General features: G+C 40.3%; 2 protein-coding genes across 18 annotated transcripts in view; one reads left to right on the top strand and one right to left on the bottom strand.

Moving 5' to 3' along the window:
• ANTXR2 (ANTXR cell adhesion molecule 2) overlaps positions 1 to 12,405 on the bottom strand; it is a 111,180-nt gene that overhangs the window by 98,034 nt on the left and 741 nt on the right. Inside the window, exons 2-7 of the mRNA XM_084516554.1 lie at positions 12,199 to 12,270; positions 9,141 to 9,212; positions 3,700 to 3,781; positions 2,608 to 2,712; positions 2,444 to 2,512; positions 1,465 to 1,545 (exon numbers count right to left, since the gene is read on the bottom strand). Of these exons, the coding sequence (XP_084372680.1) occupies positions 1,465 to 1,545; positions 2,444 to 2,512; positions 2,608 to 2,712; positions 3,700 to 3,781; positions 9,141 to 9,212; positions 12,199 to 12,270 (481 nt within the window). The remainder of the gene's footprint in view (positions 1 to 1,464; positions 1,546 to 2,443; positions 2,513 to 2,607; positions 2,713 to 3,699; positions 3,782 to 9,140; positions 9,213 to 12,198; positions 12,271 to 12,405) is intronic.
• Positions 1 to 12,405, top strand: part of LOC311435492 (uncharacterized protein) — a 44,741-nt gene that overhangs the window by 30,618 nt on the left and 1,718 nt on the right. For 9 of the 17 annotated variants that reach the window (XR_014692147.1, XR_014692148.1, XR_014692149.1 and 6 more), the window contains 4 exons: positions 52 to 160; positions 8,968 to 9,040; positions 9,988 to 10,099; positions 10,672 to 11,698. Coding sequence is in view for 5 of the 17 variants with exons in the window: in XM_084516555.1 (XP_084372681.1) it covers positions 3,665 to 3,684; positions 8,968 to 9,040; positions 10,672 to 10,750; positions 11,146 to 11,285 (312 nt within the window). In the remaining 12 variants the exon portion in view is untranslated. Of the gene's footprint in view, positions 1 to 51; positions 161 to 3,632; positions 3,685 to 5,376; positions 5,647 to 6,474; positions 6,587 to 6,645; positions 6,778 to 8,967; positions 9,041 to 9,987; positions 10,100 to 10,671; positions 12,171 to 12,405 lie in introns of those variants that run through there. The other 8 variants (XM_084516558.1, XM_084516556.1, XM_084516559.1 and 5 more) reach the window with 8 other exon arrangements.

A 12,405-nucleotide genomic window follows, 5' to 3' on the forward strand; every position in this document is an offset into this window, starting at 1 on the left:
AAATGAGACAGCGTGCAGGATATGTCAACTTTCTGTATATTTTAATTATAGAATTCTCAAGCTGAGCTCTTCAGAAACTTCAAGAGACTGTACTCCCTTTGCCTTCTCAAAGAGCAAGAAGAGTGGAGAAATCCAACTCATTGAAGGGTCCAACCTGCAGGTCAGTGACTCTTGTTTGAAAGGACAGTCCAAATGCAGATGTCTTCTTCCTTTACCTAGTTTACCTTGACATATGCATTTTGAAATTTAGTACCACTGGAAATTTATTTGCTTAATGAATTGGGACTAAATATTTTGCTCTTATCTATAAGTCTTTCTCTGGTGGCTTCAAACGTTGCATTGGTTTGCACTAGCAGAAAAACTGATTTGTGTAAGTATTTAAAATGGCATAGATTGAGATTTAAAAAAAGGAGTACCACATGGGGTGTATATCATTTCAGGAAAATAAATGTCACTGCATGAAAAGGTTGATTATCTCTCTTTAGAATGTGCAAGGAAGCTTCTCAAATTACATTTATTTTAAGCGATGAGAAGGAAAAGAAGTTGTTTCATGATGCCGTTAACTTCCACAAAAAAAAACACACTATTCAAGGGAAGTGATAAATTCATGACTGCATAATATCCTGTATGTGAGTAGTATCCTTCATTTATTTAAAATAGAAAAAAAAGATGGAAAAGGAAATGAATTATAACTCTCAGAAAAAGGATTTCATTATTGGTTTTGACTTGACAGTAAGCTTTTTTCCTCTTTTGCTGCTTATGTGCAGCTGCAGCACACTTAACCCTGCGTAAGGCACGCGACCTTTAGTTAAAGTACAAGGCAAACAAATTATGTCCTTTCAACCTAAGGTGTCTGCTTTAAATGCAGCTACAATACTGTCCAGCCCCTGACCACAAACAAAACGTTCCTTTTGCTTTGATTCTTGCTTGCAAATCACAGTAAGAAGTTGAAGAGCCCCATCTCACTGATGGGAGTTGCTCATGGCATGTTGGGGGGGGGGGGGGGGGGGGAGGAACTGAAAGTCTTATTTACAAGAAAAACAAGCAATTAATGTCAAGGCTAACATATACGTGTATATTTAGAATGCTTCTCAGTATACCAAGATTTGTGCACTATGTATTTGTCACTCATTCTTAATAACTTTAACCAGTTGTTCTCAACTCTGTTGGAGTAAAAGTCTCAATTTGTTTTAGATTAAGCCTGTAGCAGCCATTCCTCAATGCATCCTCCTCAAACCCACTGTACTTTATAGACCTGGGAGCTATCAAACTCTATACAAGGTCTGAGCATGAAAAATTGCAGGAGCAGCAGGCAATGTTTATTTACACAACTGCATCTCTGTGTGTAGAGCACAATATATTGGTATTACTCATTTAGGAACCAATTCTTCCTGGAAGAGCAAGTGGAAGTGGAGAGTATGCTATTATCTTGAGGAAATGTTCAACTTATTGCCTGATACTCACAGAATTGATGATCCCCTTAAGTGCTTGGAATCCTCCAGTGACAGGGAAGACTTGCTCTTTTGTGTCAGCAATTTTTTCAAGCTTTGGAGAGAAAACACATGGAAACACATGAATCACTTGGCAAATGAAGCTCTTTAAATGATTTTTCAGCCTTAAAATAAAAAAAAGATGTACAAAAAAACACACCTTTCATAACTCTGAAAAGAGAAGGAAAAATTTGGGTTCCCTCTCCAGTGAAGAAGCTACCCATGTTTTTTCTAAGTGGGAGGATCTGTGAGAACCTACAGCAGATAACAATATGGTGTAGTAGCTATCCATCATGTCAAACAACGACAGTAAAAAAAGCTTTTAGGGCCTGTATTTCGGCAGTAATTCTGCATATCTTTCCAAAGTTATGTTCTTTCTTCACTCTGCCTTACATTAAAAAGCCTTTCTACATACCTTTATTATAGTAAAGCATCTCTTGTACACTGCTCCCTTTAAGTCAAGTTCACGCTACAGAAGTAGCTCCAGGGATGATTAGGACAGTTTTGCCAGAGAATGGCAGATCTGGAAGAACTTTTAGTTGGTGAAAGATATCGATCCTTTTTTCTTTTTTTTTTTTTTTTGAAAAATTTCTTTTCTTTATCCTTTTCATAAGGTTGTTATATATTCTGCTTAAAGCTTGTCCATAGCAATGCAGTTAATGCCAGCTGTAGCCTGATCTGGTTAGTGTCTTAATGGAAGGTTTTACCTATGTCCCTTGCTGTAGGCAGATATGAGGTAGCAAGGGTATTTCTGGCAGTTTTTCCTGCACCAGAAGTGCCACCCAAACGTTCTGTTCATGCCTGTATATGCATTTGAGTGTCTGCTTCCTGAGCCAGAGAAAATATTGTCCTGCCTAATGTAAGTAAAATTTATTTATATATTATTTAACATGAAACACGTAAAACCCTGTAACAAGGTACGGCCTACTAATCTAAAATAGTAATGTTCTTACCTGTTGTTGTACAAAATCCAGGACGCCAACGCAGTAAACTCTAGCCCCCAGACTTCTGGATATCTTTGCCTGCCAGGGAATAGAAGAGAGGATTAAGTATTTTTTCGTTCAAAAGGCAATGCAAGCTCTTCAGAATACAACATGCATTTTCACCTAGTGCTCACCTCCTTCTCTGCATACAAGGGAATCTGGCCATCTAGCTTGCCATCTGTCAATGCAATGATGATACTAGAAAACTTTGCTCCATGCTGCTTAATCTGATCATTGGCCTAAAAAAAAAAAAAATGAAAATTATATCTGAACATTTAACCAAGATGTCTCTTCTAAGCTAACATGGCATTTGAAACAACATGCTGCTTTATCTTCAAACCCATCTCTTCCGACGATCCTCTGCCTTCCTTTCACGTGTTACTACCAAGGAAATAATTTGTCACTACATTACAGTTAGTAGTGAGTGCATCTCTGAAGTGATAGTCAGTAACTGATCAGTTTTTGAAAAAACTTGATTCCTTCAGGACGGATGCTTTGAGTTTTGAAGCTCACATTTCTTTAAATCCACCATAAGGTTTTCTCTGCTACCCGCAGCTTTTAAATGTCAGTCAGTAGGTTCCAAGATATAAGAAGAGTGGCTTACCATTACCATTTTTTAAACAGCAACAAACTTCTGTTTGCCTAGCTTTTCAGCCCACAGATCATAATTACAATCTTGGCTCTACAGGCATAAAGGAAGAAAGTAAGTTTCTATCCATAACCATGAAAGCTTAGTTCCTCACTTTACTTCTTACCAGCAGGGTTTGAGGCTTTCAGCAAAATGACCAAGTGTACTTTCACTGTTTATCTCAAGAAAAAATAAGTAGTTCAAAAAAATGCTAGTTGTTTCTAAAATTCTGATCTGTGCTGTTAATTGTCAATGAGCACCTTCTTTAGAAGGCCCTGCTATATGTGCAGCCTGACAAAGCTGTGTGTGAGTATTTACCATGTAACTGTGTCAGCTGTTTGATCCAGAACAAAGAAACACTCTCTGCTGTGAAGGATCAAACCAAAGAAATTGCATATGGCAAATTCCTGCAATGGCCGGTCTGCCTCCTGCATGGGATCTGCTTAGTGTCCGGGCAGTCCCAGGACCACAAGAGAGCCAGAAATATTTGAGTGTAACTCACCAGAATATAAAATCAATCCATTTATGTTACATATTGTGTTACCCAAAGGGTGAGAACAGAGATGGTTTTAATTGCAAGAGGGTGAGTACAACCTACCCGTTTTAATCCTTCATGTATGTATGTGTCCCCTGCTGGTTTCACCTCCTCCAAATCCTTAAGACCTTGCTTGATTTTCCCTCTGAAAACAAAAAGGTTAAGGATTTCAGCATTGATTTACAGTGGGAAAAGATGTTACTTTATTGATGGAAAAAATTAGCATTTGTTGTAAACGAAGCCTGAAATTAAAATCTGTAAAACACGGCATTTAGCTATGTGTGGAGGCAGATCTTATATTCACAACGGAAGCAGCACTGTGCTAACAGTTAGTTTAAACCTAAATAACAGAATATGCCTCAGTGAGTCAAAGAGCTGGATTTGGGTAAAATGTTTCAGAGTAAATACCACAAAAAAAAAGTGACCAAGCCTCAGCATTAAAATGGCCCACCAGAAATTTTGTTTTATTAAGTTTACTTTGTTCAATTAAACTGACTTCACTTCTGATCATGCTGCAATTAGAAAAGGAAATCCCTTAAAATAGCAGTTACATTTCTAGTTAAATAAATCATCCTGGTCAGTCTGTGGCTATTTAATAGGGTAGGAGAGAACTGCAATAATTAAGTTCTTCTGCCTTAAAAAATTAGTATTGATAGGCAAAAGCAGCATTTGTGGGACACCTCTTTTATCTAAGGAAAGGGAATAGCAGTAAGGATAGTGTTAAAGATTTTTTCCAACTAAATCTGGAAGTTCTTAATTCTTAAAGTTCCACTCAACCCATGGAAAGTTACCCTGGGGGGGGAGAAAACAAACAAACAAACAAGCAAAAAACAGCTAAGTAAAGACATGACATGTGGGGCAGAGCATATAGAATAAATATAGGTGACAATGAGGAAATAAGCAGGGGTGAGGAGACGGAGGGAAAATACATTGCAGGATGCATGAAAGCTTTCCTTAAGGCAAGCAAAATGAGAAAGAATGCATATGCCGGTCTGCCTGAATGCCACCCACTAGGCATTTGTTCTGCTGATAGGGTTCCTCTATGTTTAGAAGCTCTGTTCCAAAGTACAATCCCTAGCTGCAATAAGCTCCCAATCACAGGATCAACTGATACAATTAAAAAATAAAAATAAAAAATGTCACATTGAATGTATGGAGAAGAACAAGTTATGTAAGATAATACAATCTGTTTGATCCAAATATTTTATATTCAGCATCTATAGAAACAACTTGAAACTGATTATGTATGAACGCAGATTATAAACCACATACTTAGTGCTTGCCAGGATGAGTGGCAGCACATCACAGGCGTTAGCGTTCTGCTGCCAAGAAACAAGCAGCAACTCAAGTCCCAGTTTTCTGAAACAGATTTCATTTTGCAAAAATAGCTTTTGTACAATCAGTTCAGTTTTATTTATCTAAAATGTCTTGTGACCCAGCCACACAGAAATCTCTGGTGTTTCCAGGCCTCTGCCTACAAGGGGTTCCAGGAAAATCTTTGGCAGCAGCAGCTTTTTTAGCTGCAACTTAATCAGTCACCATCCCTTTTTGGGGCACGTGTTACCAGATCAGCCCAGCCAGACACAGGGAAGCTCCACCCCTGCTTTGGGAGGGTCAGGTAGGAGCAAGCCCTGCTCTGGCTGTCACAAGGCGAATGCAGGACTTACAGCCCAAGCAGACCGCCCCCTAACAAGCATCAAAACAGATCAGCCGAGTCACACCAAAACTCACACCCAGAAGGTTTGGAGGGAGGGCACAGGAGCTCATCTCTGCCTGAACCCCTGCAGTAACAGGACCCTCTACTCAGCCAGCTGTAGTACTTGGAAGCCCTCTTTCTTGCTCTGCAGTGCTCTCAGAATTCTCTTCTCCCTAGTTTCGGTAATGAGTTGCTGTAGCCACAAAACTCTGCGGAGAAGGTCTGGTTTTATATGAAGCTCATCTGTACTGAAATAACAGAACCATGACCTCAGCCTGGGTGTCTGGACACCACTGCACTACAATTCAATAATGGTAATAAAGGCTGGATTGCCTTTGGCTTCGTGGTTTAAGTCAGACAAGGGAGGGAGGTGGAAAAGGCAAAACAAAATCAGCAACTTGCAGCCTGTCTGTGTTTGGGCTGAACAATCACAATTTTAATATCTCTTCCCCATTTGGCATATGTGCTGCATCACACCTCTGTCTTTTAGAAAAGGCACATTTAATTTGTTTTACATACCCTGTCTGTTCTCTCTTATAAACTTTGCAGCTACTTCAGATAATGCTTCTAGTAGCAGGCAGGCAAATGCAACCATGGCTATAAGCACTTTGTCATTTTGATCCAAGGGTTCTTTTGGATTCTCTTGTGAACTTGTGTGAGCAGGGGCTGTGGGGAAGAGCCCAGCCCAGCCCAGCTGAAATCAGGAGAGGTGCCGGGCTGAGCCGTGCCCTTTGGGGACCTCTGCTGTGCTCTGTCTCGGCAAGCAGGACCTTATGCCAGCATTACACACTCCAGCTGGAGAGGCTTTGTTTGCTGTGTGGGAGGCTGTGCCAACTCCTCTGGGAGGCACGTGGGCCTGTCTACAAACACCGCTCCCTGCCTGGGCCAAAGTCTACAGCAAACTCGTCTCCTACCTTCCGTGCCCCAAGACAGGGTGCTGCAGAACTACATTTAGAAGTTAAACCAGACCATTTAGTAAAGAGCGATTACAATGCAGCCCAGCTTTGCAAACAAATAAATCAATTTAATGTAAATTAAAATGTAGCAACCTTCCTTTATCTGAGCATGATCCAGAATTCAGATTTACTTAAATACTGGAGAGCTAGATACAACAATAATAATCATTCTGCTTCAAATTGTAGGACTCCTGCATGTGCTTTGAATAGAAAACAGACAGGCACCAAAGGGCAGCAAAGGAATGAACTCCATCAGGCTGTGGACAAGCACGGTAGGGTGCAGCTGGTAATGCATCAGGTACTTAAGGGTCCAATTTTTCCGCTTTCAGGAACATAATCTTTCTTTATATCCCACAGAATCAGCACAGCTAGTTCTGGCTATGGATACCAACCACATGCTACAGAATCGGGCTTACAGAAACCTGAAATTCTGCTGGCCAGCATACAGCTGGCTAGAAGAGAATGCAGAAGACATCGACCTTTGCCAGTGTAACTGCTTTTCTGAGCAGCTTTCTTTTTAAAAGTGGTAGCATAGCTGAGCCCCGAATGTGAATGCACAAATCTTTGTTTATCGGTCTGTATACAGTTTGCAGACAAACTTCACTGGGGAACGAGCATCTCTACAACAGTAGTTTCCATTTGGGTGTTACTTTTATTCCAAGTATTTGTCACAGCATTGTGTGTACTGTGGTTATCAGTGACTTCTCTTTGCACAGTTGTTTACATAGTCCCAAAAATATTTGGCAATGCAGGGGCGTTAGCACTGTGGTGTGGGTTTCTTTATATCCACATCTTTATTATATAGGAAAAAGCAGCAATCACTTTGTGCAAACAATTAGAATGCTTTGGCTTTTTAAACAAAAAAGACCTCCCTACTTTGAACTAACTGCTGGGAATGAGTTGTGGTTTCACAAATTGCTAATTGGTGAATTAGCAAGTGAGTGTGGGGAAAAACATCCTGGCAAAGCTAAAATGCACGTAAACTAACAAGGCTGGAACATCCCATAATCACGAACACCCATCCCTGATACCGCGCTGTACTTAGCCTGCTCACCTCCTGTTCAGAACAATGGGAGTTAAAATTGTAAGTCATTTTTAACCATTGACTACTTCAATATTGAAAGTAACAGCTGTTCCAGCTCTATCTATCCGTTCTTATTCATGTAGATAGGGTCAGGTCACAGTTACTGTTGTCTCCCCTCCACCTTCCTTTTAGTTCCTCCTAAACATGCTCAAAACAATTGGCAAACCTTGTATTTAAGAAAAGTCCTTCAGAGGAATCCACAAGAGAGTAAATGGGTTCTTTCTATGCTTTAAACTAGATTTCCAAGAAACACTTGATTCTTTCCACAGCCTGAAGCGTGCCATGGGCACGCAACGATAAAAAAGGCACTTGTGCTCATGTGGCACAATTCCAGAGCTCTGTCCAAGTGCTCTGTGTGGTATCAATGCTGACTCTGAGTTTGATAAGGAATAGACTACTAACAGGGATTGAGAGCCTATTGAAATCGAGAGAAAGGGTCTCATTGACTTGAGCAGTCCTTGGAACAGGCTTAAATGTCCTCTTCTGAACTCTCTCAAGCCATCTGGAAAAATGGTTTATAACCTTGTCTCTCCTTGCAGAGAGCAGCTCCAGCATCCAAGTGCAGGCTGGGGCGTGAGCACTTAGCTGTTCTCAAGTCAGACCACTTTTTGAAGTGCTTGAACAGGTAGGGGCTTGGAACTGTGTCCTCAGACAGTCTACTTCTAGAATGTCAGCCTCCTTTACTATAGGGCGAGACATTTGTCTGTTGCCAAGGTCAGTTCTCTTCAGTGTTGTACTTGCTATTATGTATCCTTTACTAAAAAAAAAAAACAAAACTGAGTGAAAAGGACACATCATGTTTTGTATCAATTCCACTAAAGGAAACAGAAAGGAAGGACTACCTCACTTCCACCCTGCCACAGTTCATTAATATGATTTGTAAATGATTTATCCAAATGTTCCAAATCCAAAAAGTTGTTCATAGTGCTTGGCTTCTGGACAGAAGGGAGACAGTAAGGGTGTGTTGTTTTGACAGGGCTGAAAGGATTTCTGAAGGACCCAGGTGATTTGAGGGTACTGCAACTGTCCTCTGCTGAAAGAAGGGATTCCCCAATATAGTTCCCAGTTCCTGTGGTTTTGGTAGTTAATTTTGCAACAATCTCTCCTCTACCTGATTTTTTTGCTGCTGTTTCCCCAACACCTATCCCTGACCTGTCGTAGCTGCTAATCATCACTTCTTGAAATCAGAGTGAGTAGCCTTGCATTCCATTGCCCCTAAAAACATCAACAGAAGGGAAGATGTCAGGTACCTCAAGACACGTCCATGGTGTCACAAAGATCTCTCATCTTTCAAGTGGCACAAACTTTACCATCTAAAACTGTTTTTGAAGTCATCATTAGAACATAGACAATATGAGATAATGGGAAACATTAATTTACTATTGTGTGCTTTACCTGGACATAAACGTTGGAAACTTTTATCTAAAGAGCTTGCTTTATAAAAGTACATGCAAAAGTAATTTCTCCTGTTGTGTCAAGGAAGGTGCAGAGTCATGCAAGAGATGAAAAACCATCAACTCATAGTTGGTGTGCAAAGCAGCAGCAGAATTCACATCAAGAATTTTTCTCATCCCTCTCCTTTTCCCTTTTACCAGGCTTTCCATTGAGATGTTCACAAAATTAAATCCATCTCTACACCGAGGCCACGTGACTGACCACCACTTAAAGGTATCGGTTATTGTTCAGTATCTGTGACTGTTCCTCTGATTTAATAAGAGCTCTTGGTGGGGAGAGGGAGATGGGAATTAAAAAAAAGCAGTGCACTAACCTGTCTCCAGTTAATGGCATAATGACTTGTGCCTGGGAGGAAAACACGATAAAGGATAATCTCATCTTGGGGCTTTTAAAAGGGGAAAGAAAAGAAAAAAACAACAGTTTAGACAAATGAAATGTACACATGCACATCATTCCATTCATGTACTCATTTATTACTAATGTCTTTATCCTCTAACTTCCAAAGAACACACTTTTGAACTAGAAAACAAGAACAAGAAAGGAACTGAAGGGTTTCTGCCCATTTCACTTCCTTTTCCAGGCATGCATTGAGAATGAAGTAGCAGAATTAGAATTATTTTTCTCTTCCTCCTGACTGAACTCCAAATCAACACATGCTGAACTTAAGAGTTAAGAACTCGTGTGACCCAACTGAATGTGAAATTCATGGATTGTTTACCAAACAATCTACAATCTACATACAATTTGATTATCTACCAAAGTATAAAAGATGTTTTCATCATCACTCGCTGGTGTAAAAATAAGTTAGGGCTATGCGCTTACAGTGCACCCTTGCTCCAGGGCAGTAAACATGGACACATGCACAAGTTAGTTACCCTTTCTTAAAGTTTGATCTCAGTACAAAGTATATTTCCAACTATGCTTTTAGGTCATAAAATCACCAGAATTAAAGCAGCAGCACTGTCTGGCTTTTTCAGCTCTAGTCAAGTGGCATGACAAACTCTTTCAGAATTAGGATGTTTGTCTCTGACATAGAGTTGTGCCACTTGCGATCAACATCTGTAAAATCATCCAGGGAAATGTCATTGTACAAAGCAGTCCTGTATGAAATTACTTTTTAATAAGGAATTATATCTTTTATTATTATTATTATTTTTGAGAACCCCACTTGTCTCTTAGTAAGACTAAGAGGAGTTAACTCCAACTGTCAGTGGAAAAATGCATCTCTTAAGAACTGATGTTCTGGAAGGCCAAGACAGTAACTTCCCTAAGGTAAGTATTAACATCCATCCTACCTGCCTTGAATTTATATTCATGACAAGATATTTGGTAAATTTTATAATTCATGATATATGTGTATCAGCACTGATTTATTGGGTTAATATTAGTAAAAGACAACACTTGTAAAGATAAATGACTATGCATTTTCAGTTATTTTGTGTCAGTGATGCAACTTAAAATTATTGACATCACGGAAATAAAAGTTCTGGGAAAACCTTTGGCCACTCACAACTTGGATTTAAGATCCAGTCTTGTAGGCTATTGAGGTACTGGATATTAAAAAAAAATATCTGAGATGCTCTAAATGTAATTGTAATCTAAGTTGTGGGTTTATCAGTTGTCTTAGTTGCCACAAACAGCTGCCAAACAAACAGCTGAAATCCCCACCTCTGCATTAGATCACTATCTATCTAGCCCAAGCAATGCCAGACTTCCCTCTTTGAGATGCAACCCTCTACAAGTAGAAACGTCAAAGTTACTACTTAACTAACTTGAACTGTCCTCTAACTAACCATGAATCTGTCCTCTTTGCAAGACACCCCATTTCTGTTTTGTGTTCCCAGCACTTGGACTCCAGGATGATGGAGGAGGGCAGCAACAGAGCTACTACTGAAACATGTATGCAACAGATGAGCCAAACTGGTGAGCAGATGCACACAGGTCACACAGCTGTGAAATAATTCTTCAGATGAAAACTTTAGGTGCGGACTGAAGCAACCTGCTACCAAATGGTTCCCTGTGGTTCTGCCCACACCTTTTCAATTTAAGAAAGAGCAGGGTTGACTCTGTACCCTGTTTAAAAGTGTACTGAGGCCTGAAGGGGGCACAAAGGCCCTATCAGTTCTCAGAGGGCACAGTATGAACTGCTCAGGCTCCCACAGGAGCTAACCGATGGTTGGTCCTTCTGTGAAGGCTTAGTGCCACATAAGGTTGAGTGTGCAGATGCTCTGAGGTTAGGTTGTCTGTCTCTGCACTGTTGTTAACACTCCTTTGATGTGTAAGATCAGCTCAATAACTTACCAACTAAATTATTTTAGATAATGCAGCCAGACCACTACACAACAACTGTTGCAGAGGGCATTCTAATTTGGTTGCAAAAGATGGTGAATGGAAGGATTTACACCAGACAAGCACCACTCTTTTAGTGGGGACAGATGTATTTTTCAGTGGTTGTTGAAAAAGAAGTGGTGCTACAGTGTCCCCAGGCTCTCTTCTTTTTCTTATAAACTTTACAAAATAACTTTCAAAGGCTCATGTGAGCCATTTGCTTAACATAAGACTTGCTTTACAGATGATGGATGTAGGCACTGTATTAAATTATACAAGCCTATTTGTATCTCCTTATTATTAGCAAGCCAAGATTATAAGTGCTTGCTGAATTTCTTTTTCCAGAGCAAAAACTGCCACATCTGTCTCTGTATTTTTGGAGGTTTTCTTTGTTTCACTTTTTTTTTTTTTTAAAGCAGGATGCTACAACCCAGTCACCCTCAGCTGTTTGTACAGTTAGCCAGTGTTTACAACAGCCATTTCTGCAGCACCACTACTTGCCAGACAGTACTGCGAGCCAGTTAAACATAAAGTTGATTACATGTACGTATGACACATACACTGTTACCAAGGCACAAACTTCCTGTGTATTTTTCTGAGCTTGAAAGATACTTCCCCATTTTTCACCTGCGCCACACATTTACATGCACACACAGAGGTGTAATCAGATTGCTATCTTCATCTAGATCTCTAAAAGCAGTATACATGAAATGCTGTATGAGAAGTATCTCCCTGTGGTTCAGGCAAAAATATGTATGAGAAGTATTTCCCTGTGGTTCAGGGAAAAATAAGAGCAGAAAAAGAGGTATTCACCCCTCAAAGTACTTTGAGAGACTTAAGTGTTTAAAGATGCTTACTATCGCCTTTTTACTGAGTTCCAAACATGAGAAAATTAAGGGAAAGTTTCCAAGATTTTCTCGCAATCAGGGCATTAGAAGCCAAACTCTTAACATGTTTGTGAGAGGGATCTACCGAGCTTACGAAAACGTGGGCTTTTGTCAAGCTATCCCAGAACGAGAGACAGTGCAGGGAACAAAACGCACCTCACAAATCTTTCCGTCAGTTGATGCACAAAATCAAATATCTCGTGCCAGTTCTGCGCTACGCTCCCAGACCTGGAAAGAAAAGCAGAAGCGTGTGAGTCGTAGGCCTGAGTTACGGAAAGGGGGGGGAGGAAAGGGGCATTTCCAGCGACACCCAGCCCCCCAGGACTGTTTGCTCCCCTCAGGACCCCCCTGGAGGTTCCCGGG

This window comes from Aythya ferina, assembly GCF_964211825.1.
Source record: "Aythya ferina genome assembly, chromosome: 4".
In the NCBI taxonomy this organism is placed as follows: domain Eukaryota; kingdom Metazoa; phylum Chordata; class Aves; order Anseriformes; family Anatidae; genus Aythya; species Aythya ferina.